This window comes from Aspergillus ochraceoroseus, assembly GCF_002846915.1.
Source record: "Aspergillus ochraceoroseus IBT 24754 chromosome Unknown P175scaffold_3, whole genome shotgun sequence".
Classification (NCBI taxonomy): Eukaryota; Fungi; Ascomycota; class Eurotiomycetes; order Eurotiales; family Aspergillaceae; genus Aspergillus; species Aspergillus ochraceoroseus.
The window spans coordinates 2,747,314-2,772,298 of record NW_024468478.1 but is presented as its reverse complement, the minus strand read 5'-3'; the positions used below and the strand labels follow the sequence as shown (position 1 = coordinate 2,772,298).

Here is a 24,985-nt window from a genome sequence, read left to right as displayed (position 1 = left end):
CTATTAATTAGAATCTTACTTATTAAATATCTTATATCCCCTAAATTAGAAAATAGAGTATTCTTAACCTAAATTATAATTAGGGATATCCCTAGTACTCTCTTTACTTATTAAAGGCTATAATAGCTAGAATAATAGTAAAGAAAGAAAGTTATTAATTTAAATTAATAATTTTACTTATTAATCTAGAAATCTTTAATAAGATTTTACTAATTTTTATTATAATTAATTCTAGAATTAAGAGTAAATATTTTATAAATTATAATTAAATTATAAATAATTAATTAAAAATATTATTATTAAGAAACCTTATCTTATTAAGAAAATTTAATAATATTCTAATAAAGTTTAATTATATTATTTATTTTATTTATTTAATTTAAAAAATTTATAATTATATTAAAAAAAATATTACTTTTCTTATAATTTAATTTATATATTTTCTTATTATTCTTAATTTATCTTAATTAAAGATTTATAATCTCTAGATTAGATTTATTAATTATACTATTTTATTTAAAAATTCTTATTATAGGAAGTACTATAATATACTTCTAAAATTTATAAAAATTTTAATATTATATAATATATTATTAAAAACTTCTTTTTAATACCTTAATCTCTACCCTAAATCTCTAAAGAATTAAGATATTATTAAAGTCTTAATTATTACCTATACTATATATACTTACTATAGATACTAAATATTTATTATTATTATTACTAATATTAAAGCTATTCTAAACCCTATTACTATTATTAAATCTAAGTTATAAGAGTAACTACTCCTTAAATTTATTAAATTTTATAATATATTCTTATTAAAGAAGACTAAGTACCTGCTATTCTACTAACTTAATAATTATAAGATTAAATTACTACCTAGAAAAATTCTATTTTTTAAAAACTTATATAGCATGTTCTAAGATAAATTAAAAATTTTAAAGAAATAAATTAAAAAAAATCTAAAAAAAGATTTTATTTATTCTAGTTTTTCTCTTATTATATCTTCTATTTTATTTATAAAGAAATCTAGAGAAGGCTTATAATTTTATATAGATTATTAAGTCCTAAATATAATTATTATAAAAAATTATTACTTATTATTACTAATAAAAGAGATACTAAATAATTTAAAAGAAATAAAATATTTCTTAAAAATTAATATTATCTCTACTTTTAATAATCTATAAATTAAAAAAAGATAAAAATATCTTATTATTTTTTAAACTTAATTAGATTTATTTAAATTCTTAATAATATTATTTAAGTTTACTAGAATTCTAATATTATTTTAAAGATTTATTAATAAAGTTTTATATAATTATTTAAATATCTTTTATATTATATATCTAGATAATATTCTAATTTATAGCTAAATTTATATTAAATATATCTATTATATCTAATAAATATTAAAATACCTATAAATAATAAGACTTTATACTAAATTTAGTAAATATAAATTCTTTATATATAAGATAAAGTTCCTAAAACTAATTATAAGTAAAAATAGCTTTTAAATAAACTTTAATAAAGTAAAATAATTATTAAATAAGAAATACTAATTTATTTAACTAATATTTAAGTTTTTATTAACTTTAGGAACTTTTATTACTAATTTATTTATAACTTTTTAAAAATTATTAGACTATTAATTAACTTAATTAAAAAAAATATTAACTTTAATTAAATACTTATTTATTAAGAAGTATTTAAATAATTAAAAGCTACTTTTATAAATATTCTAATATTAAAATTTTTTAACTAGTTAAAAAATATAATTCTAGAAATTAATATCTTTAATTATATATTTACTAGAGTATTATTATAATATAATAATAAAAATATATTATATTTTATTATATTTTTCTTTAAGAAATATTTTATAATAAAATATAATTATAAGATTTATAATAAAGAATTATTAATTATTATTTATTACTTTAAAAAATAATATCTTAAATTAGAAAAAATTTTATTACTTATAAAGGTTATTATAGATTACTAGAATCTAGAATATTTTATATTAATTAAATTATTAAATTATTAATAAGCCTACTAATCTAAATTTTTATTAAAATTTAATTTCTAAATATATTATTACTCTAGAAAATTAAGTATTAAGTCTAATATATTAACTAGAAGGTTAGAGAACCTACTTAAGAAGAGAAATAAATAACTCCTTTACTAGAATTAGATTATCCTAAAATCTAAAAACCTATTACCTAAGACTACTACTAATCTAAGATTAAATATTAATAGCTAATATTAAATATACTTTATTAAATAATCTATTACTAATAAACTAATCTTTCTACTACTAATATTATAATTACTATTTAATAAAACTTATTTATAAAATAAGAAGTTCTAGTTTATTTTAAATACTTTAAAAAATAATCTACTAAGATATTTTAATATTATACTAGCTAATTATAGATATACTAGTTTATACTTAAGATATTAAGACTAATTTTATATACCTAATTATAATAAGATAAAAATTAAAATATTAAGATTTTATTATAAAAATCTTACTACTAGATATTCTAAAAAAACTAAAATATATAAACTAATATTATATAAATATTTCTAGCCTAGGATTTATAAGTATATTAATTAATAAATCTAGAATTATTACTTTTACTATTAAATTACTTCTTCTTAAGAAATAAAATAAGAAATATTAAGATTTTTATTAATTCTTAAATATATCTAATAAAATATAAGTATGGACTTTATTATATATTTATTATTAAATAATAATTATAATATTATTCTAGTTATAATTAACTATTTAATAAAGATAAAGTACTTCCTTCTTTATATTAGAATAATTAATATTAAAGAAATAACTAATCTATATCTTAAGTATATTTAGAAATTTTATAATATTTTTAAAATAATTATATTAGATTATAAAGTCTAATTTATTATTATTTTTTAGAAATATTTAATATTCTACCTAAAGATTTATAACTTATTATTTATTATTTATTATTTTAAGATTAATAATTAAACTAAATATATTAATACTATCTTAGAATAATACTTATAAGTATATATATTATACTTATAAGATAATTAATTTAAATAATTATTAATAATTAAGTTTATTACTAACTTTATTTACTCTAAGTTTATAAGAATATTATTATTTATAGTTAATTATAGATTTTATTTAATATTAGGATTTAAATTAAATTACTCTATTATTTATCTTATTAAAAAAAATACTAAGAAATTTATTAATATTATATATAAGATTTATAAGTTTATTTATATTAAAATCTTATTTATTTAAACTTATTATAAAGTATAAGCTAATTATTAAAAGTAATTTATATATTATTATACTATAGAATAAAAAGTCTAATTAAATACTTATAATATTTAAATACTCTACCTATAGAAAAAGTTAGATTAAAAGAATTTTAGGCTATTTTATATTAAGAAAATTATTAGCTTATATATTTATAAACTTAAATTATTTAAAAATATAAAAATCTATTTTATATTTAATATATTTTTACTTTACCCTATTACTAATAATCCTTTATTTAATTAATATCCTAATCTATTACTACCTATTAAAATAGAAAGATTAAAAGAATAAGAAGTTAAGAAAATTCTTAATTCTTAATAAGTTTATTAAAGCTATAGTAAACTTAAGTTATAATATATTATTAAGTAAATTAGATATAATAAGCTAATTAAAGAGCCTGTTAAATATTTAAAAAATATTTACTAACTAGTAAATAATTACTATCTCTATTATTTTAAGAAACCCTGGCTAATTCTTCCCTAGTCTTAATAGAGCTTAATCCTAAGGAGGGAGGTACTATTATAATATAAAATTATAGTACCTATCTAGTTAGATTCTATCTTAATTATCTACTCTTATTCCTATATTTAAGCCATATTATCCTTAATCCTATTATAGCTCTTTAAGCTATGTCCTATCTATTACCTAATACCTACTATTCTGCTGTTCTGTCTGGTTAGCTCCTAGTCAATGAATATCTAAATCCAACTCTGTCCCCTGACAAATAATATATAAATATATTCTATAATATATTTCTAGATAATATTCTAATTTATAACTATATAAAGAAAAAATATATTAAATATTTAAAGTAAATATTAAGAAGTTCTTTATTCTTTATTTATATTTATAAAAAAATATATTTATTAATTTTATTATATATTTATTCTAAAATCTAGACTTTAATATTATTATAATAATAATTAACTAGTTAATAAAATTTTAATACTATATTTCTTATAATAATATCTATAATATTAAGAAAGCTACTTGTCACGGCATAGTTATGTACCTATCTAGTTAGATTCTGCCCTGACTATCTGCCTCCATTTCTGTATTTAAGCCATGTTGCTCCCAATCCTGTTGTAGCTCTTCGAGCTATGTCCTTGTCCTGACCTGACCCCTACCTGTTGTACCTGTACGCAGATAGCCTAAATATACACCCTGCTGTTAGCTACACCTACTGCCCGCCTGCCCTCCGTGACACTACTTACTTATTTTAAGATTATATTTAGAGATTTTATAAATTTCTTAAATTTATTATATTTAATTAAGAATCTTAATTTATATTAATATTCTAGATATACCTAAATTATATTCTAAAGATAAGATTACTCTTATTTATTATTTATTATTCTAAAACTAATAAATAAATTAAATATATAAATATTATTTTAGAATAATATTTATAAATTTATATTAATTATTTATAAAATAATTAGATTAAATAGCTATCTATAATAGAATTTATTATTAATAATATTAATTTTAAGATTATTAAATACTCTCTATTCTTTACTTTATATAATTTTAATTCTTATATAAGATTTAAGCCTATTCTACTTAATTATTATTTATAAACCTATAATACTTATTAATTTACTTTAATTATAAAATAAATATAAGAATATTATTATATTATTATAATTATTACTTAAATCTATTATAAATATTATATTAATTAAAAATATTATCTTACTAGATATTATATTAAAAATTAATTAATCTAATTAAATATTAAAAATATTATAATCCTATATTCTTAAAAAAAATTAAATTAAAAAAATCTAAGCCTTTTTCTTATTAAAAAGATTATTAATCCTTATACTTATAAATTAGACCTGCTTAAGAATATAAGAATATATTTAGTATTTTATATTAAATTATTATACTTAATTATTAAAAATTTATTATTTAAATAAAAGGAAACTAAATCTTTATATATTAAAATTAATAATATTAAGGAATAAAAAATTAAGAAAATAATTAACTTTTATTAAAATTATTATAATTAAAGTAATTATTTATATTTAAAATATATTATTAAGTAAATTAAATATCTTATTATTACTAAAATTCTTACTAGCTATTTAAAAAATATTACTAAATATATTATTATTTTTTATTATTACTACTTTAGAAAGCCTGGACTTTAGAAATACTTTACTAGAACTTAATCTAAAAAAAGAGATACTATTATAATATAATTATATACTTATCTAGTTAAGATTCTACCCTAATTATCTACTTTTATTCCTATATTTAAGCTATATTACTTATAATCCTATTATAGCTCTTTAAGCTATATCCTTGTTCTAACCTAATCTCTACCTATTAGACCTGTATGCAGATAGCCTGAATATACACCCTGCTATTAGCTACACCTACTACCAGCCTGCCCGCCATGACACTCTAGGATTTTTAAAATCTTAATATAATTATTAAATTTATAGATTTTATTTTAAATATATATAATAAGATTTAGGTATAAAAAGTTTTTTTAAAATAACTAGTTATATAAATTATTTAATTATTTAAGATTAAAAAATAGTTAATTTTTATAATTATTTTTTAATAAATTTAAGAAGTAAAATATTTTAAGTTATTTTATTAATTATTAAATTTATTAAAGTTAGGAAATTATTTAGAGATTTAAATAATAAAAATAAATATAATAAAAATAATAATAATAGTAAAAAAAAATAAATTAAAAAATAAATTATTCTAAATAAGTATCTTAAATAACTTTTATTAAGCTTTTTTAGTTTATATTTTCTAGTATTTAATTATAGTATCTTTTTATTAAATATAATTAAGAAGGCTAGTATTAATAATATATAAATTAATAATAATAAAATATAAAATAAATAATTTATAAAGTTTTTCTATAATAATAATAAAGAATTAGTATATCTTAATAATATATTATCTTAATTTATTAAGAATATTATATAAGAGGGCCTTTATATCTTTAGATAATATAAGTAATAAGATAGGTATAATAATAGTAGTTGACTTCTAGTAGAAAGGAGCTATATAATATTAGGGTATAGAGTTAGATTTAGATATTTATTAATTAGGAGCTAACTAGATAGAATAGTAGAATAATAGGTATTAGGTAATAAATAGGATATAACTTAAAGAGCTATAATAAGATTAGGAGTAATATGGCTTAAATATAGGAATAGAGGTGGACAGTTAGGGTAGAATCTAACCAGATAGGTACTATGGCTTCACACCATGACATAAGTTATCTTTTTAAAAATATTTTTTAATAATTTATAACTTATAGAATAAATTATTTACTAGATATAATTTTTTTACTTTAATATTTAATATTAAAAGTATATATAATATTAAAAATATATATTAATATATTTATATATTTATCTTTTATTTAATTTAGGTTATTTTATAAATATCTAGAGATTAAAATAATTAGAAAAAACTTAATATAGATCTATAATATTTATCTTTATATATTCTTTATATTATATAATTACTATCTTTATTATAAAAAATATATATTAATATATTAATATATTTATTTTTTATTTAATTTAGGTTATCTTATAAATATCTAGAGATTAAAATAATTAGAAAAAACTTAGTATAGATCTATAATATTTATCTTTATATATTCTTTATATTATATAGTCACTATCTTTATTATATAATCATGCGATATCTACATTAGGCTTAGCGCCTAGGTCAAGGGATTATACCGAGCGAAGGAGGTTGACAAGGCTTGTTTCTAGTAATTATTAGTCTACCTTTTATTTTCCTATACTAATTAGATTCCATCCTTTTTACTCTATTTTACCCCTATTTTGCCTATCTCTAAATTAGAATATTGCTATATTTAGACCTAGTTGTTTACCAGGATAGAAAGAATTAGACCTTCATCTCTAAGTGATCTGATATTATTACTATTGCTTCTCGTTCCCAACAGGCCGTGGCGGCCTTCTTGTTTCTACCGCCTTATCTGACTTAGTAATATTTCCAAAAGGAGATTCATACTACTTAGGCCCTGCACCTCGAAGGCGGTGAGAATCTAGTAAGTTATTCTAAAAGTACTTGTAGTATGTCTTATCACACTTCTCTTTGGTATACATGAAACTTCATATCCACTCTACTAGTTATTATCAACTGCTGCTGTTATAGCAATCAAAATACATCTGAGATGGCTCGCCACAAAGCAAAACCCCGAAAATCAAGCAGCAAAAACACTGACACAGGTTCAGCTGCCCCTCAATCCCTGCCCCCTCCACTAAATACATGGCCACAGCTAACAAGTACAAGGCCCTAAAAAGAACCACCTATCAATGCAACAAGAAGCACGGTACACAGAAGGACATAATATATGGCGTGTGAATGTCCAGCTACGCCACCAAGCTGTTCATTTTGTGAGCGCAGGCGGTTTAGGTCCGAACCTGGGTGTGGAGTCGGAAACAAGTGCCCAAGAATTGCCAGAAAGCGAGCATCCTGCTACCGCCGAGTTGGCACAGCATGAAAAATTCGAAGTGGATTTGGGTGTTGAGTCATCACCTAACAAACCTGTCTTAAATGATGTGACTGTAAGACCGGCGAGCTCTACTAGACTGTCGTCGCCTTTTGCAGATGACTCCAGTGAGGACGAAGTTGTCTTCCGAGGGCGGGGCCCTAGAATTGAATCAAAACCTTCTACATCTGCCACCAATACCGATCTTGGGGACGACTCTGATGATCAGCCCCCTTTATGTCCCCCTAGTTTCGTTATATCGCCGCAAGCAAGGCCTATTTCCATTCTGGACGACCCCCCTGACTATATCGAGATTACTGGACTCGAAAATAACATAAGTGCGGAGACCTCGGATGAAGATGATATATTGGCCGACTATATCGCCAACATGGATGATGAGTACGAGTATCATGACGACTCCTCTACTTCAAGCCACGAGCACCTGAGTGCTGATGAAGCAATAATCGAGCCGGAACAGGCGAAGACTTTGCACCGTGGCTCTCTCTCTCGATCTCGGACTGGCTCCAACGAGCTAAAGAATGTTTTCGCTCCATCGACAGCCTTCGCTGATACATTAGAGTTAGATCCCTACTCTGGATTTGATATCATGGACTTTACTAGGCCGAGCTTGGGGAAGAAGTCGAAGGGGAAACATCGAACTCCAAACTTTGACCTCCTTGACACTGAATTCGAGACAGAGCTAACAAATGCATCGAGCAATGATCGATTGAGGAAAAAGATCAGAAAACAAGAGCGAGAAGTGCTTCGTTCTCAGGGATTGTTAGGTCGCAGTAAAAACGACCCGGATCTGAAAATAAAATACACAGATAGGATGGGCATTGAGGATTTAAAATCAGAGATACGCCTTTTCCTTCTATCTTCAAAGAATAGGTAACCTCCCTTGATGTTTCAACTGAAGTAATCTTGACTGACAAGCCTGAAAATTCAAAGCTTGTCCCTTCCTCCTATGACCAAGCACCGCAGAGTTTTAGTCCATGATATCGCAAATGCTCTACGTCTGAACTCCCAGTCACGGGGTAAGGGATCATCAAGATTTCCCATTATGACAAAGACTTCACGGACTCCGAAATATACCCAACAAACAATTTCCCAGACAGACCGAATATTTTCCAAGGAGAGATTTAGCTCGCGGGCAATTAAAGCATGGGATAAGACCAGTGGACGGCCAACTAAAGGTCATAAGTCCGTTTCTTATGTGGATGGTGAAATTGTGGGTGCATCTGCGCCTGAAATTGGCATCGATAACAAAGGAAGGGCAATGCTTGAAAAAATGGGATGGAGCACAGGAACCGCTTTGGGTGCTACCCATAATAAGGGTATTCTTCAACCGGTTGTACATGTGGTGAAGAACTCAAAAGCAGGGTTGGGCTGAATTTAAACCTTGACAAAGATCTTGTCTGCGCATTATCAGCACAAAAAAGGACCTGGACCATTTCCTATTTATTAGGCACAGCCATTGAAGTACATCTGTTAGGAGAAGAAAAGTATAGAAAATAGACTGATATACTATAATCTGATATTAATTTCCTAATTTCTATGGCTTTTTCTTTCGTTGTTCGTGTGGTCTAACTTGATATGGGAAAAGAGCTGATTCCGCGAAGAAAAGGAATCGTTGCAAGCGGTACATTTCAATGTGCTTGCTTCCTTCTCAAGCTGAGCCTTTTTAGCACGCTTTTGTTTTGCTTTCCCAATCTTCGTAGGCGATGGGCGGGGTGGGTCGAGCTTTGAAGTTGATAATCTCTCGGACAATTCATCCAAGCTATCTCCTTCGGGTTCTCCAGGGGCATGTGAATCCCTTAGCCCTAACCGGTCTTCCAGAGTTTCTCTGGCGATATAATCTGATCCGTCTTTTGACCACAATGTGGCATCAGGCGAGAGCGTCTGGGCGCGAGTCGTTTTGCTGCCACCTGAGCTAGTAGTATCAGATTTCCTTCCAGATACTTGAGGGCTAGTGATAATGCCCGGCTCCTGGTTGCTTTCAATATCCGACTGCCCAATATTTTGTTCAAGTGTTGGGCATATAGCAGTCACCGAGTCATTCTGAAGGGAATCATCTTTTTGTACTGGGTCTTCATAGCTACCCAAACCCCCGTTTAACTCAAGCGTTTCATCTTGTAATCTCATCTCCCAACAAAGCTGCTTTACAGCTTTGAGATGCTTCTTGCTACGTTCATGAGCCTGAAACTGATTTTGAGTTTTGAAAGTTTTGTTGCAAACGATGCACTCGAAATGTTCGTCATCGCTCTCGGAGCTTTCCGATTCATTTGCTTCAAGGTTCTCAGACTTCGCCCATTCTTGTACAATATGGTTGCGCAATTTTGCTTGATTCGCTGCCCGTGATCTTGTCGCCTGTGCAGCAGCGGATTGCCGAAGTACTTCATGCTGCTGCGATTGAGTTTCCTTATAAGATTTGTAACGTGGGTCGCGCTTTTTAACAAAAGCTACAAGCGACCTTACGGCATCGTTAAACTCGCGAATAGCACCTTCTCGAAGGCGTCTGTTTTCTTTCTCCATCAGCCTACGAACGCGACGATCTGGAGCGTCCGAGTAGCGATAAGTATCCTTCCATGAGAAGGACTTTTTAGTCGAAAAGCTGCTCCACACTGCATAAAATTGGCGTACAACCTCCAAATCATCATCACGAGACCCAAAAGACGGGTACTCAATTATTTCGATGTTCTCCCAACGGCAAGCCATCTCTTCCTCCGAGGCAAGCTGCGCGAAAGTGTCACGAAGACCCCCATAGAAACCGCTAGGAGAGTCAGAGAACTCCATTTGAGGGCTGAACCTAGAAAATAGCTTCAAAACTTCGGCCGACGTTGTCATTCGGGTATTATATGAGTAGTCCGTCGTTTCGGCGCTTCCATTGTTTCCCAGAAAGGCATCACGGTGAGAATCATACCAGGACCGTTCCTGTGGATCAGAAAGTACTTCGTAGGCGGACTGAACCTCCGCAAATAATTTTGTCGTGGCTTCTACGTTCCCATAGTTCTTATCTGGATGAAGCTCGAGGGCCTTTTTTCGGTAGGCCTTCTTTATTCTGAAGTAAATTAGTATTACAAGAATAGTTGGCTATCGGATCTAGTTCTTCAGCGAGGAACGGCGTACTCTTCCTGTGAGGCATCTTGTTCTACCTCGAGGAGTTCATAGTAGTCTCTTTTCTCGGGACCCTCCTTCGACTCATTGGCGTCCTGTTGCTGGGTTGAATGACCTTGCCCCATATGGACCAAAGAGCGTTAATGAATTATATGCTCTCAAATGACTTGGTTATCAATTTTTTTTTTCAAGTAATGCGGGGGAATCAAAATTGGCGGAGGAGAGAAAAATGCAGTTAAGTCGTCTAGTTCTATGGGGCGTGCGGCTCTATTTAGCCTATCAACCTCCTTGACTCAACCCCCTCCAGAAGTGAATTAGGTATCACCCACCACTCACCCACCACTTCCTCAAGAAATGCGAATTCCAGATATTCCAGATATAGCCCCTTTTCGCATTACCTAATGTACCGGAATGGTTTTGTCTCTTGACGATCTTCCTGAAGAGATACTCCATACCATTTTATTCTTCTGTTCTCCCCACTGTTCGGCTGCTCTAGAGCGGACTGCACGACGGTTTCGAGGCGTCGCCAACGAACCGCTATTATGGAGGCACTATTGCCACACTTACTTCAAATTCTGGGCCCCCAGCCATGATATGCCTGCAAAACTTTCAAGCCCTATATCTGCGGTAGACTGGAAGGCGCTCTACATATCCAGACACCTCGTCGATTGCGCAACCAGCCAGCTTTTGGACAGTATTCTTACAAGCCAGGCTGGAAGAATAGAGAAGTTCCAATCCGTTATTAATCTCGGATATGATGCGAAAGATACTCTGTTGCGGCACATTTCGATAGACTCAGCTGCGGAGGACTATTTAGCCAGGAGGTTTGTTGCCTCTGTCTGTCCCTTGGAATTTCCTCTTTTTCTGACTCTGACCTCTTCGACGGGAACAAGTTACTATGCTCAGGCGCTTCTGACTTGCCTCCACCGGAGTATTGCAATCCCGGAATGGGCGAGACTGAGAAGTGATGATGCAGTACCTCTCATTAGGGCCTTGGGCGCTTTTGACCTATTCATACCAGAAAGCGGATATGGAAATATTGACGAAGTATGTTATTAGGAGCAACCGATAGCAATTTTCTAACAATTTCACAGATCAAAATTAGGCTGAATGGAATTGCTTCCCGCCTTTCCTTAAATTATCCCGATATAGGCAAGCTGAGTGTCCGTAAGAGGGCGAAAATTATCGCTACATATTTGAGAGCCAATAACCTCACCGGGATTGAGCCCGGACGAGAGTATCATTGTTTGGCACATAATTTCCTGGGGATAGCATTGAATGACCCTGGACATAACTCATTACCTTTGGTATCGGCTGCTATATATTGCCATGTCGCCCAAAGGCTTGGGCTAAATGCCCGTCCTTGTGGGTTTCCTTTCCATGTCCACGTTATCATCATGCCGCCAGCTGGTTCCGATGTTGACGGCAATTTTGTAAGCGCAAATATCCGAGGCGAGCCCATTTATATGGACCCTTTTCGCACCGATAACGAGACACCTGTGGCAGACCTGAGATCCCAGTTGAATTTTCTAGGAGCGTCACCCATGGAACAAACCACGTTTCTAGACGAATCTTGGACCTCTGAGATTGTTTTACGGTGTAGTAAGAATATTTTGAACTCAGTTCAGCGTATCACTCAGTTCCCTCGAGCTCAGTTGATTCCGGTGGACGTGGTTTGTGCAAAATATGCAGCGCTCTGGTCCTGTCTCTTGCTCTCGGATCCCTCCCGGCCTGCAGAGCTGAGGCATCCCCTACTTGGGCTCATGGAATTACTCGCTACTGATTTTCCATCCGATATTTATCTTATTGAGCAGTATATCGCCCCGATATTTCATGACACGCTAGAGTTCGAGCATATCAGAGAGAACCTACATATCATACGAAGAGTGGATGAGATTCCCAAACAAGTGAAACAACGCTCTCCTGAACATAAGGGGGTGATCTATCGTGTCGGCCAGGTTTTCAGACATCGCCGCTACAATTATACGGCTATAATCACAGGATGGGATGCTGAGTGCGGAGCGGGCGACGACTGGATGCGGAGGATGGGAATTGATCGTTTGCAAAGTGGCAGGCATCAGAGCTTTTACCATGTAATGTGTGTTGGACCTTTCTCCTTTGCGATCGGTATACTGACGTTCCTCCCGCAAAGTGTTGAGGATAAAAATGTTCGATATGTGGCTGAGGAGAATATTCAAGCGATATCACCGGATATCTCAGAATTACCACCCACCTTGGTTGCTATAGCAGGAAAATATTTTAAGCGATGGGATGAGGTACGTCGGGAGTTTGTAAGCAATATCAAGGATGAGTATCCTGATGATTAGGTGGCTACAAGGGGAGCTTTTGGTTCCGACGGTGCGGGTAAAATAAAGCTTTTCCATTAAACACCCAAGTCTTTATTTTATCATGACAGTCATTTTTACCGCGCGCTAAAGTAAGTGTATACCGTAGTAAAACATTGTAGGTTGATATACGGAGTATTATTAGGAGAAAGTGCGTCAGTTTTTTTTTATGTTGGATATTCTTGTATGCGACCACATTAGATTCATTCATTCTGAAGTACCAGCAGGCAGAATGCTACCAGAGTCATCTATTGATATGCAGATCCATGTATTTTATAAAACCACAGGGTATAAAGTGTGATATTCAACCAATTGTCTGCCTCTGTTTTTTTTTTTATCTCATAAAAATCTTGACTCCCTTAACATGCCTGTCAATTAAGAATATGGCAAATATTCCATGTGATTAGTTAAGTGCAGCCTTCTCAGGGTCAGCATCTTTCCTCGCTCCGTCAGACTCAGTTCCGTCGCTGCCATTAGCATCGGAATCAGCGGGCCCAAATCCATATTGAATGGCAACGCGTTCAACTTCTTCATCAGAGAGGAACGGTAGCTCCTTTGAAGCACGGACATAACTCATATTCTCGAGGTAACCCTTAGCAAATATAAGGTCAATTTCCTCCAGAGACCGCCCGGCGGTTTCAGGGTAGAAGAAGTAAATCACTGGAAGGAAGCACGCATTGACGCAGGCAAAGAACAGATAGGTACCCCATTTGATTTTATCAATCATTATTGGGGTCACCATGACAATAAGGAAATTGAAGAGCCAGTTGGTACAGGTCGAAATGGCATTCGCCTTTGCGCGCGTCTTAATGGGTGAGATCTCCGCAGGATAGAGCCAAGGTAGAGGTAACCAGGTTGCACCAAAGCTTGCGATGTAGGTGAACAAGCCGACAGCAGCGCCCTTTGCGGCAGAGGGCGTACCGGGGATCAAGCAGGCAAAGGTAAGGACCATTGACAGGCACTGGCCGATTGTACCCCACCAGAAGAGCTCACGCCGTCCCACTCGCTCAATGAGGAACCAGGAAAGGGTGGCAAATATCGAATAGACAATCATGTTCACTCCACCAAGAATCATGTCCATCGGCGGTTCTTGGCCAAGAGAATTTTTGAAGAGCACAGGCAGGTAGTAAATCACAGCGTTGCAGCCACCAATCTGCTGAAAGAACTGAGATGAACAGCCGATCAACATGCGTCTGAAATGTTGAGTCTTTCCGCCGGTGAACACAGCGGATAAGGGCGTGGTTTTCCCAACCTGACCGGAGCTGTCTAGGGGTTAGAGGAGAAGATCAAGGACTAAGGGACGTAAAGGTAAAACATACGCTCGGATAGAATCGAGGATGATAGCCTTCTGAAGCTGGACATCATGGTGGCTGATTTCCTGCCCCATTAGGGCGGCAATGACAGTTTCACCCTCTTCATACCGTTCCCTGGTGAAAAACCAGCGGGGGGATTCCGGTAGAAAGAACATGCCGACGATGATGCAAAGGCCAAAGACGATCTGGAAGGCAATTGGGAAGCGCCATGTGAGGTCCGGCGAGCCATAAGAGGCTCCAAAGTCAATCCAGTAGGCAATTAGGGTACCGAAGGCAATAGTGGCACCTTCTATGCAAATCAGAAGGCCTCTGTTGGAGGTCCTAGAGCACTCTGCCTGATAGGTGGGAATCGTTGATGTGTTGATTCCGTTTCCAACGCCAGTGACAACTCGGCCAATTATGAACTGAGCCAAAGGAACATGACCGGGGTAGGAAGTGACTTGGATAATAACGCCAAGGATCATGATGCTGGCGCCGAGGATGATGGCTCTGCGGCGACCAAGCCAATCCCCGACAATCAGAATGAAGATAGCTCCAAAAAGGCAGCCTTGCGTGGATGTTAGCAGGGAAAATTTCATCGGGAGCGTTGAGAAGGGGAATGATGACATACCAATCTCATAAATGGCAGTGACAGTTCCTTGCATGGTGGAATTTCCTCGGGTTGCCGTGAATACATTGTTGAAATCTGTTGCATTAATAATACTACTCATGACACCCTCTGTAGTATGGGGGATTAGCTGATGATCCAAGAGACGACTTGAACTTAGAGAGCAGGGACAGAAGCATACGATCATAGCCAAACAGCAAAAAGCCCATGGTTGCGCAGGTTGTCACAGCCCGCATTAGGGCGTTACCGGTCAGACCGGCAAACTTGGGAGCCGACATGGCAACTTGTGACGCTCTTCAGGTCCCCAATAAGAAGAAGAAGAAGAAGAAGAAGAAGAAGAAGAAGAGTACCGTGAACGTGTGAGGTGTTTCTAATACGACTTCTAGGGCCAGCCTTGGGATCCTAATCACGGGAAAAGGTTGCCTCCTCGACCAGGAGAAATTTCGAGACAGCCCGGGAGGGAAATCAAAGGGAAGCAAAGAGGATGCGGAAGAAATCCAAGGCGAGCTGCAGCTAGGGGAACCCTCATCTTTATAACCGCGTCAATCAATGCAATCCTGGATGGAGCACATGGAAGGCACAGTGCACCGTCGGATGTGGAGTCTACAGGGCAGATCCCCATCCCGACCCTCCACAACAATCTCGCGATGAACCAAGGCTCCCACTGAACAGTTACCTAGGTAGTTACCTAAAGATGGGGAGCGATTAAGTAACGAGAACGAAGGAATAACGTTGCATAGGTTGTAGAGACTGAGTTATTGGCTGAAGGACCAGGGACCCGAAGTGGGTAACGGTGGGAATGCAACTGGAGGTGGGATACTATCCCCAAAACGGGCAATAGGACGACGACATTGGACGGAAAGAACAGAGTCAGAGTCAGAGTCAGAGTCGAGGTAGGTACGGAGTACTCTCTCTTGGTAGACATGGATTGAATAGTATTACTAGTGACTTGTTAGTTAAGGGTATAACTATAGCCCAAGAATTAGTGCCCCTTTGTGGCTGGCAAATAAGGTAGTTGGGCCGGCCGCCACTGCCCCAAGGTTAAAAGAAAAAAAAACCCCATCAATAAAAAGAAGCAATTGTGGCTTTTCAAGTTGGAAAGAAAAAAGATGCAGTTGATACCCGGCAAGTAAGCCGAGGAAATGAATTATTATGATCTGGATGTAGTACCAGTTAACTTACCTTTGTCACTTGGTGTAGAATTAGATTCGCTGACATCTCCAGCCGCTACCCCGGGGTCCTATCATTTCCCCAACTAATCCTACCCCATGTATCAGATTCAGGGATGAAAGAAATCCTTCGCTTGTCCATTAACGCCGTCATCGTCATAACGATCATCATTTTGACCATTTTTGGCTTGGTGTTTTCTACACTCGGAGAATCACGGCATGAATCCATACACTACAATGAATACATGTTAGCCAGGCTAAACCTATGCTCAAGGAAGTACACATTCTGGGGATCACTACTATGTATTACTATTGACTGATTTTAGAGAGTGGGGTCTTGAAAGGAAGTTCAAGGGCCTGCTTTAGGGCCCAGGGTATCCATGCCTTTCTGCCCACCTAAACCGCTACCCACTTTAGGTGCGCCACACATTCTTCGCGATCACATATTCTTCGCGATTTTTTAATATTTAAAGCTATACAACAATAATAATACTAGTAATTAAAATAAAAAAACTCTCTAGCTTCTTTAATATATCTTATATTATTAATTCCTCTTTAAATTAACTTTTATAAGTATAGAGGGAATAAAGAATTATATATTTTTTTTTTCTACTTTACTAACCTTCTCTACTTATATTTAGTATTCTTTGCCTTTCTATTTTTAATTAATTAAATAGTATTATAAATTCTTAGAACCCTATTACTAGATAGATCTTTAATCTAGTACTTAATATAAACCTGGTATTAAGGCTCTTATATAGCCCTAATTCTTTAAATTACTTTCTAGGTTATTTTTAGCTCCTCAAGCTTCTTTACTTAATATTAAAAGAGTTTTAATATATTCTACCTTACCTAGTTAGATACCTTATTAAGTTCCTTTATAATCTTTGCTTAATTTTTTAGAAGAGCCTCTATTATTGCTGGAGAATTATTTTCAATACTAGAGAATAGTAATAGTAGTAGAGATAGAATTTAATAAAGATTAATTAATATATCTAGTATATCTATTTAATTTACTAGTTTTTTAATAATTTTAGTATTATTAACTAGCTAGATACCATATTTTTTAAAGGTATTTTAAATAATTTACTAGTAAAAGATCTAGTTATAGATTAGCTAGATAATCTTTAAGAACTCTACCTTCTTATATAACTTACTCCCCTATTAAGATAGCTTATTATTCTTAAGATAAAAATTAATCTTATAAGTAAGAAAAGGTTTTCTATTAAGAGATTAGTAAAGATATATTAAATAAGCTATAAAATTAAAGAAAATAATATTATTTTTCTTATAATATTATAGAAATTTAAGTATAAAATATAAGCTATAACTATTAAATATTAAATATTACTTCTTACCTTACTTAATATAATTAGGATACTTTATTTTAATATTAAATTAATATAGCTAGGCAAGTATAAATTTATTAGTTATTTAATTATTTAAGAATATTACTATTATTATTTTAGATAATAATTATTCTATATTATAATACTAGACCTTTATATAGTTACTTATTACTTTAAAAATAAAAAATAGGTTTATTATCTAACTATCTATAGTAATATATTTAACTATAGTAATATTTTTACCTTACTTACTTTTTATAAGATTAGGATATTTAGAACCTCTAAAAACCTTTTTATTATAATTTTTGCCTAGTTAGAAACTATATTTATTAAAATTATAAACAAGGCAAGCTAGGACCTTATAAAGAAGTAATTTTAAAAAATTATACTAGTATTAAAGTAAGCTAGTATCCTTTACTTATATCTGCCTTAATTTCTTAGTCTTCTACTTTACTAGAGTAAGTTCTAGATCTGCTAGTATATATAATTTAAATTAATATAATTATATTTTACTAACTTACTTATCTAACTCCATGTAAGTAAGTATCTAATTTACCTATATTATAATAATTATAGGAGTTAGTAGGATATTCTATTTCTATATTTATATAATCTAGTTAATTAAGGCCTTCTCCTAATATAGCTATAGAAGATTCTTATTTATTATTATTAGTATTACTAGTATCTTTAGTTTTTTAAGGTATATTTAAAGTATAGAGTCAGGCATATTAAATTCTTGTACAATCTTTATAATATTTAGTTTTTTTTACTTTTAAACTATGGTAATAGCTTTAAGCAAGCAAGATTTATTAAAATCTGGAGATTTAGGCATGTTATATTATAATAATAATAAAAATAAGTTAAAATATTAAAAATTGCGAAGAATATATGATCGCGAAGAATGTGTGGCATACCTAAAGCAGGTAGCGGTTTAGGTGGGCAGAAAGGCATGGATATCGCCCGCATTCTTTTATCCCCACGTTAACATCCGAAGCCACCAAGTGGAACTTCTCGGTTGGCTTTGAACGTTCACACACACTCTCTCAATCTCTCTCCCTCCCTCTCTCTCTATGGCCTGTGGTAACCTACATTAGTTCCCTGCCGGACGGTATACTAAATGATGACGCGTCAGTTTTCAATTTCCCTACCAGGCCCCCCCCCCCCCCCCGTCTTGATGTTGGCTGCAAGATAGCGATTTTACTGGATTTTGTATCGCTCGCCTTTACGTCACGGCCCCTCTTCGCGTTCGGAGGCTGTTTTGAAAGTTGTACAAAATTTTCCCGGATCCCTGTTTCTCCCCACTCGGCTCCATCTTTAGGCCCTTTCTTCCCCGTGCTAAGTTGCTAGATCCTGGAACAATTGACAATACAACCAGTTGCCAAGTGCTTCCTCAACATGATTCGATGGTCCCAACTGGAAGGGTCAAGTTACCCGAAGGGCCTGTTTCCAAACATGGTAGGTAATCCACAAAGCCGAGAAAACGAAAGAAGAATCGCATATGATCTCTGAGATTATGGTGAGACACGGGTTGGACTTCAGAGGGCAGCAGAAGAGCCGGAACAGAGGGATACTTTTTCTAACTCATGATCGATCTCCCTTACGTCATTTGGTGGAAGCTTATGGCAGCAGGGGTTTTGGCAGATGCCGTGAATATCAAATCAAGCCTTTGGCAAGGTCTCTCTTGATTGGACACTCTTGTAATACCATCAGAAATATTGTCAAATCTCCAGTATATATAAGACAGTGGATGATAGGCATATAGAAAGCCTCTACTATAGGGTATCCTATAGTATTAATTATAATATTTATGTATTGCTTCGTGGGCTCCAAGCACAGCAGGCTCCATATCAGATGCTTCTTTTATCTTGGGGTTGTGATGATGGGTTATGTTAGGGCAATCTGTACTATTTAGATTTCCCTGTCACAACTACCTTCCTGAACTACAGCAGCGTCACGATATAATGCTAACCAGCTCGATACCGATCAAGCTATCCCATGACATGCTCTACCTACTTAACACGAGTACCTTGCTTCTCCTGGTCAGATAGGTATAGGTCCTTAGGGTAGTGTCAAGCTTTCCCGTTCAGCTAGAAAGGTATCTACACAACCATTTTCGTCCTGATACAGTATAAATTTTGGTCAACAGGTTAGGTACCTCTAGTTAAGTGCTTAGTCTAGTCCGCCGTACCCAGGTAGGTAGATATTCAATCATCACTGCAGCTTCATAGTAAGGTCTTCAAGATATGACAAGCCACCCAGTCCTTTAAACACATAGGCCAAAGAAAGGGGCCCTGGCATTGATTGTGCTATATAACTTAGTACACCGTATTGAACTGGATATAACCAGATCAAGCCCTAATATTGGCAATAGTACGGAGTATTATGCCAGAGTATCACTAGTTAGTAGATTTGACGGGATCAGACCTGCATGCCGGTATGTACATATATATATTCATGGCTTTGAATGCTTGAATACTACCTAGATAGTTAGTCAATGGTTATATATGTATGTACACCGTCAAGTCCAACACTAGGTAACTAGATCCCCCAGGTCAGCTCCTACATAATATTGGCACTAGTATTATTCATAGTTAGTTAGTTGGCAGTCTCTGATATCGAGCCTCTCTTACCAGTTTGGGGATGTATTTTCTTTAAAAGCCTTCGAGCTAGTTAATGCAATCAATGCACTCAAGACAGCCGAGTGATAGCACCACCTGCACAGAGCAATTACCTCCAAACCTGGGTATCGAGGCGATTGAATATCGATACCTCGTCAAAAATAGAAAAAAAAAAAAAAAAGCAGACGAGTCCTACTCTTCATTACTGTTAGCAGGTTAATTTGGAGTCATTTTTTGTCGTTAAACTGAGCAAGTAGATACTTGCCTGAAGCGCCTATGATTTGTGACCCTGCAGACTTTTTCGATGAACCGCCTATGTCTTACATAGATAGATATCTCCCCAACCGTCTCGCCGACCTCTAAAATACTGACTGCCTGGTCTGGTATCCTTTATCCTCTCACTGAATCATCAATCCGAAAAAAATCAATGTTAATCAAAGCAACAGTACTCTACGCGCCACGGGGTTCTAGTATCCATAGCCATGTTGTGGGTTTTGACCATAACCCCCGTCATATCCTCCCTCAGTACCATACTCATCGCGTGAACCATATTGACCATGGGAACCATGCTCATCTCGGGCGCTATACCCACCCCTACCGTATCCTTCTGGGGCGTTTCCATATCGAGGAACGGATTCCCTTGAGACTCATTAGATCAAATGCCCACCATAAGATAAGATACCACTAAAAACGAGGGGCCACACTTACTGAAAAGGTCTGCTATTTTCGTAGTCGTCTCTTTCTTCATGTCTATACGACGACGAACGATTCTCGTATTCGTAACTTGTCTGAGTGTGTTCACCTTCATACTCCCCACGGTCTGGCCTGTAGGTTTCCACCGACTCTTCTTGAGTGTATCTGCGGCTTTCAATATCGTACTGGTTGTACTCATCCCTTCTCCGATGATCGCGGCCCGTTTGTGAATCGTCAGGATCATCGCTACGCTCATGAGAATGATGGCGCTCTCGGCCATGATGATGTTTGCGGTGCCGATGTTCGTGCTCTCTTCCTTCGTGCTCGTCATTGGAATCGTTGCTCCGATCACGAGAATGGTGGCTCTCTCGGCTATGATGTTCAGAGCTCTCAGGTTCCCGTCGCTCCTGGTACTCCTGACGCACTGACCACCCTCCATAACTGCCGCTGGCTTCCTCTGAGCGTCGAGAATCATTCCTGGAGTTATTTAATAGCATTGAACTAACACCACTCACAAGGCCACCAACCAGGCCGCCAAGTCCTCCCCCACCAGCGGCTTCTGTGGCCACCTTTTCAATGCCACCAAACGGCTGGCTACTGGATTGACCCGAGGGGCTCAGGCCCTTGTGAAGTGTAAGCGGTTTACCGCAACCATGCCCGGAGTCATGCACTCCTTCCTTGTGATTCCTGCCCTCTTGGACGCCCTCTCGGGAAAGCTGGTCACGAAGGGAGTCTTGCTCCGTCTGCGATTTTCCATTCCACCATTCTCTGACGGATTCGAACATAATATGGCGCATTTCTCCCGAACCATCCTCGCCGTACTGGTACAAAGCCGGGTGGTGGAAGACCCCAGAAACAATTCTATCCATGGTTCTTTTGATATCTGCCTCCTCATTATCCCATAGCTCCATTAGTTGCGGCACGGTCCATGCAACCACCTTGGAAGCAATCTGTCCTGCGGGCTCATTGAGGACATTTGAAAAATGATCCTTGGAAAGCATCGAGTGGGTAGGGTTTGAGCAAGAATCATCAGTAAAAACAATATGTTGCTGTTCCCTGCTGCTTTGGATGACCTCAGATGACCCAGTTTGAAGCTCGCTCTTCACTTGCTTCAGAATTGGCAAGACGTAAGGGGCAAGGATCGAGAAAACGGCAACAGTTATCTGCTCCTGTATCTGCTCGATAAGGTCCGGAATAACAGGGATATTCTCGATGGCCTTATTAATAGACTTGATAATGTCATCATGCCACTCCAAAATCGGGTAGATCTGCTTCTGGACATCATTCAAATAACGGGTCCATTCCTCTGGTTCACGGGGAGAGACATGTTCACTTTCGACCTTCGCGTTTTCCGACTGAGCTTTGAGTTCGTCCATCTTGCTCACTTTGTCATCACTGTCACCAATCAGACCATCCGGAATCTTGCTTAGTAGGCCCTGAAGGAGACTTTGCGACGGCGAATCGTTTTGAGAATCATTGATGACACCCTCTAGAGACTGGATCTCAGACTGTGTGGCCTTGTCTGATATCTCACCAAGGACAGAGTGGAAGAAGTCAACGCCGCCAAAAGTACCGGTAACGAGAGGATAAACCGGGCCCGAAGCTCCGTCAATTTCGACCTGAGTGTCACGACCAACATGGGGGAAGACACTTGATTCACCAAGCTCAATGAGGCTGAGCTCTATATAATTGGAATGCGCAGCGTAGTCTTCCAAGCAGTGCAAGCCAGTTCCGAGAAGACGAAGAGCTTCGTGTAAGTCTTCATCGTTTCCTGATCTAGCATATTGTCGGCCCAGTTGAACAGAACGGCGGAACATCCGTCGTACCAGGTCAGCCGAAGTTGCAATGTCGATGCATTCATTTGCTATGTAGTTCTTGAGGCCTACGTAGCAAAGTGGAGAAGAATATTAGGTTAGAAAGGGCAGCCATGTGCTAAGAGAATAATACTCTCTGAACTGACCTGTTCTAGGATCAATTGCAAGTTCACGTTCCTCATCGATCGGGCCCCTCAGTCGCGAGTCGTATTCCCTAGCATCCTCCCCTTCACCATATCCAAGTGGATTATCGATATGTTCAGTAGGTTGATAGCATCCCAGGCGTTCTGTTGTCACTTCAAACTCCTTCGTGCCGTAGCTATGTAAAGAATCAGCGCGGGGGGGGGGAAATAATGGTGGTGGAAGTGATCTTGGTATCGCACCCAAAACTCAGGAAACCTAGCACCCAGAGCAGAATCCTGATCGCCTCAGCACTGACATATTTTACGGTACCAATGTCCACGGCTTGGCTGTAGTCCCGCAGCCAGTTTCCAAAGTAAACGCGCTGAACGTCAAGCTTGCTGAATTTACGACCACCGGCGACGCGAGCCATCAGTAAGGTCAAAAGAGTGTCTTCGATATCGCCATGGCGCCAGTTCTGGCCTTCAATCCGTGAAATTGATGCGATGTTACCGGCTCCAAATGCATGGACTTTTTCAGAGAAGAAAATGAACAGGAAGAGCAAAAAGCACAAGTTGGGGAAAGATGTACCCATGGCGTCAATATTTGGGCCACCGAGAAGGGTATTTGGGCGAGCGAACCAGAAACAGAGATGCGTCAGTCCTTTAATGAGTATACTTCTGCATCAAGGTAGAGGAGAAAGAAGAGAAAGAGAGGAAGAAGAAGAAGAGGAGGAGGGGGAGAAAGGGGGGGAGAATGCAGCTGCCCCGCCATGTGAAGCACTGGGCTTTGTGCAACCAGACCAGAGGAGGGATGAGCATCTCAGCCTGGTGGGGTGATTCGTCTCTACAGTTCCTCTTTGGGCGTGAGAGAGTGAGACCAGCTGGATTAGCGGTCGATTAGCGACTCTTGGATTCGGGTTTTTGATCTTGGCAGTGGCTCACCAGGCCAACGAGGAGGGATTTTCGCAAGGAAGTCACGGAGGTGCGGGAATGATCGTGGTATAGGGGTTGAGAGATCAAGTATGTTCTTTGGAGGTTGTGCCCGGGTCGTATATATAGAATCTAGAGTGGAAAACAATACGAAAACCATATTTACTAGATCCGGGACTACTACTAGTAGTTGCTTATGGAGACTGACCACCGCTGGCTCGAGCTAGGTAGTTAGTATATTGTCAAGAAAATTAATTGATAAAGCAGCCAGGTTATTTCTTTTGCTTCTCAGGTTCCTGGTGCCTACCTTTACATGCCTACTTAGTACTATGTATGTACTTATACTGTACTACATACAATCCGTACTACCTGCCTCAAAACCTCAGGCGCCCATGGTAGTCGAACCCCGCCAACATTGTGAGCGAATGAGCGAAGCTTAAGGGAAATAGGCGGGTTCCATGGACAACGTTTTGAAGTGCAATGTATTACTCCTACTATTAGGAGGAGGAGGAGTACTAGAGTAGTAGTAGTATTAGTATTATTATTATTATTAGTAGTAGTTAGGTAGGAGGAGGAGAAGGGTACTGGATAATACCTAGGGGCTGAACAGTTCCCTCCCCCTTTTTCTTATCTTTTCTTTTCCTTTTTTTTTATGATGATATACTCGGTAAATGGAGTTAGAAAAGAAGGCTCATTATTGGAGTCTTTTGCCATGAGTAAATGTTCTTCATTTTTGGTTCTTTTGCGTTGGGATGATTGGAATGATCGGGATGATAGGGAGCAAACACTAGTACAATAGTAGTAAGGATTGTACTACTAGTCGACGCGGGCGAGATTCGAGAGTAAAAGAGCAACCAACCACCTTGGACTGTTGTAGAGAAGAGAATAGAGGTACGGAGTAGGCTAGAACAAGAAGAAGAGGGAAAAAGATTAAAACTAATGCAACTGAGTGCATGGAAAGATGGTTTGGGTGAGATCTCGGAAAGCCCGGTTGGTCACACCGACAGACTTTACTCCGCATTCGTCGTCGGCTCTTGTAGCCCCCTCCAAAAGCCCTCTCCAAGTGTCCAACCACTTCC

The 24,985-nt window shown here is 35.7% G+C and overlaps 5 protein-coding genes across 5 annotated transcripts; 2 read left to right on the top strand and 3 right to left on the bottom strand.

The window, feature by feature from the left end:
• Positions 1 to 7,653: 7,653 nt before the first annotated feature.
• On the top strand, positions 7,654 to 9,222 carry P175DRAFT_0434266 (putative R3H and G-patch domain protein; the record flags this gene model as incomplete). Its single annotated transcript, XM_040893650.1, has 2 exons — positions 7,654 to 8,720; positions 8,781 to 9,222. The coding sequence occupies 2 exons, from the start codon at positions 7,654 to 7,656 to the stop codon at positions 9,220 to 9,222; spliced, it is 1,509 nt and encodes a 502-aa protein (XP_040753624.1).
• Positions 9,223 to 9,348: 126 nt separating this feature from the next.
• On the bottom strand, positions 9,349 to 11,168 carry P175DRAFT_0557153 (putative C2H2 finger domain protein). The gene is made up of 2 exons (XM_040900750.1): positions 10,959 to 11,168; positions 9,349 to 10,890 (listed from the first exon to the last, which is right to left on the bottom strand). The coding sequence occupies exons 1-2, from the start codon at positions 11,069 to 11,071 to the stop codon at positions 9,378 to 9,380; spliced, it is 1,626 nt and encodes a 541-aa protein (XP_040753623.1). The 5' UTR covers positions 11,072 to 11,168; the 3' UTR covers positions 9,349 to 9,377.
• An 86-nt stretch (positions 11,169 to 11,254) lies between these two features.
• Positions 11,255 to 13,604, top strand: P175DRAFT_0457735 (uncharacterized protein). The gene is made up of 4 exons (XM_040894659.1): positions 11,255 to 11,770; positions 11,840 to 11,993; positions 12,041 to 13,044; positions 13,099 to 13,604. The coding sequence occupies exons 1-4, from the start codon at positions 11,358 to 11,360 to the stop codon at positions 13,271 to 13,273; spliced, it is 1,746 nt and encodes a 581-aa protein (XP_040753622.1). The 5' UTR covers positions 11,255 to 11,357; the 3' UTR covers positions 13,274 to 13,604.
• A 90-nt stretch (positions 13,605 to 13,694) lies between these two features.
• P175DRAFT_0435517 (uncharacterized protein) lies at positions 13,695 to 15,489 on the bottom strand (the record flags this gene model as incomplete). Its single annotated transcript, XM_040893737.1, has 4 exons — positions 13,695 to 14,553; positions 14,611 to 15,151; positions 15,215 to 15,322; positions 15,393 to 15,489. The coding sequence occupies 4 exons, from the start codon at positions 15,487 to 15,489 to the stop codon at positions 13,695 to 13,697; spliced, it is 1,605 nt and encodes a 534-aa protein (XP_040753621.1).
• Positions 15,490 to 20,530: 5,041 nt separating this feature from the next.
• Positions 20,531 to 24,011, bottom strand: P175DRAFT_0501086 (uncharacterized protein). Its single transcript, XM_040897088.1, has 4 exons — positions 23,238 to 24,011; positions 23,001 to 23,173; positions 21,056 to 22,922; positions 20,531 to 20,986 (listed from the first exon to the last, which is right to left on the bottom strand). The coding sequence occupies exons 1-4, from the start codon at positions 23,567 to 23,569 to the stop codon at positions 20,815 to 20,817; spliced, it is 2,544 nt and encodes an 847-aa protein (XP_040753620.1). The 5' UTR covers positions 23,570 to 24,011; the 3' UTR covers positions 20,531 to 20,814.
• Positions 24,012 to 24,985: the final 974 nt, after the last annotated feature.

What these genes read in the sequence shown, in the direction of transcription:
- P175DRAFT_0557153 (XM_040900750.1), bottom strand. Translation starts at nt 11,071, where the DNA reads ATGGGGCAAGGTCATTCAACCCAGCAACAGGACGCCAATGAGTCGAAG. An exon ending in CAAGATGCCTCACAGGAAGA is followed by an intron (nt 10,891 to 10,958) that starts GTACGCCGTTCC and finishes AATTTACTTCAG; the next exon opens with AATAAAGAAGGCCTACCGAA.
- P175DRAFT_0457735 (XM_040894659.1), top strand. Translation starts at nt 11,358, where the DNA reads ATGGTTTTGTCTCTTGACGATCTTCCTGAAGAGATACTCCATACCATT. An exon ending in GAGGACTATTTAGCCAGGAG is followed by an intron (nt 11,771 to 11,839) that starts GTTTGTTGCCTC and finishes GACGGGAACAAG; the next exon opens with TTACTATGCTCAGGCGCTTC. An exon ending in CAGAGCTTTTACCATGTAAT is followed by an intron (nt 13,045 to 13,098) that starts GTGTGTTGGACC and finishes CCTCCCGCAAAG; the next exon opens with TGTTGAGGATAAAAATGTTC.
- P175DRAFT_0501086 (XM_040897088.1), bottom strand. Translation starts at nt 23,569, where the DNA reads ATGGGTACATCTTTCCCCAACTTGTGCTTTTTGCTCTTCCTGTTCATT. An exon ending in CTAGGTTTCCTGAGTTTTGG is followed by an intron (nt 23,174 to 23,237) that starts GTGCGATACCAA and finishes TTCTTTACATAG; the next exon opens with CTACGGCACGAAGGAGTTTG. An exon ending in GAAAATAGCAGACCTTTTCA is followed by an intron (nt 20,987 to 21,055) that starts GTAAGTGTGGCC and finishes ATGAGTCTCAAG; the next exon opens with GGAATCCGTTCCTCGATATG.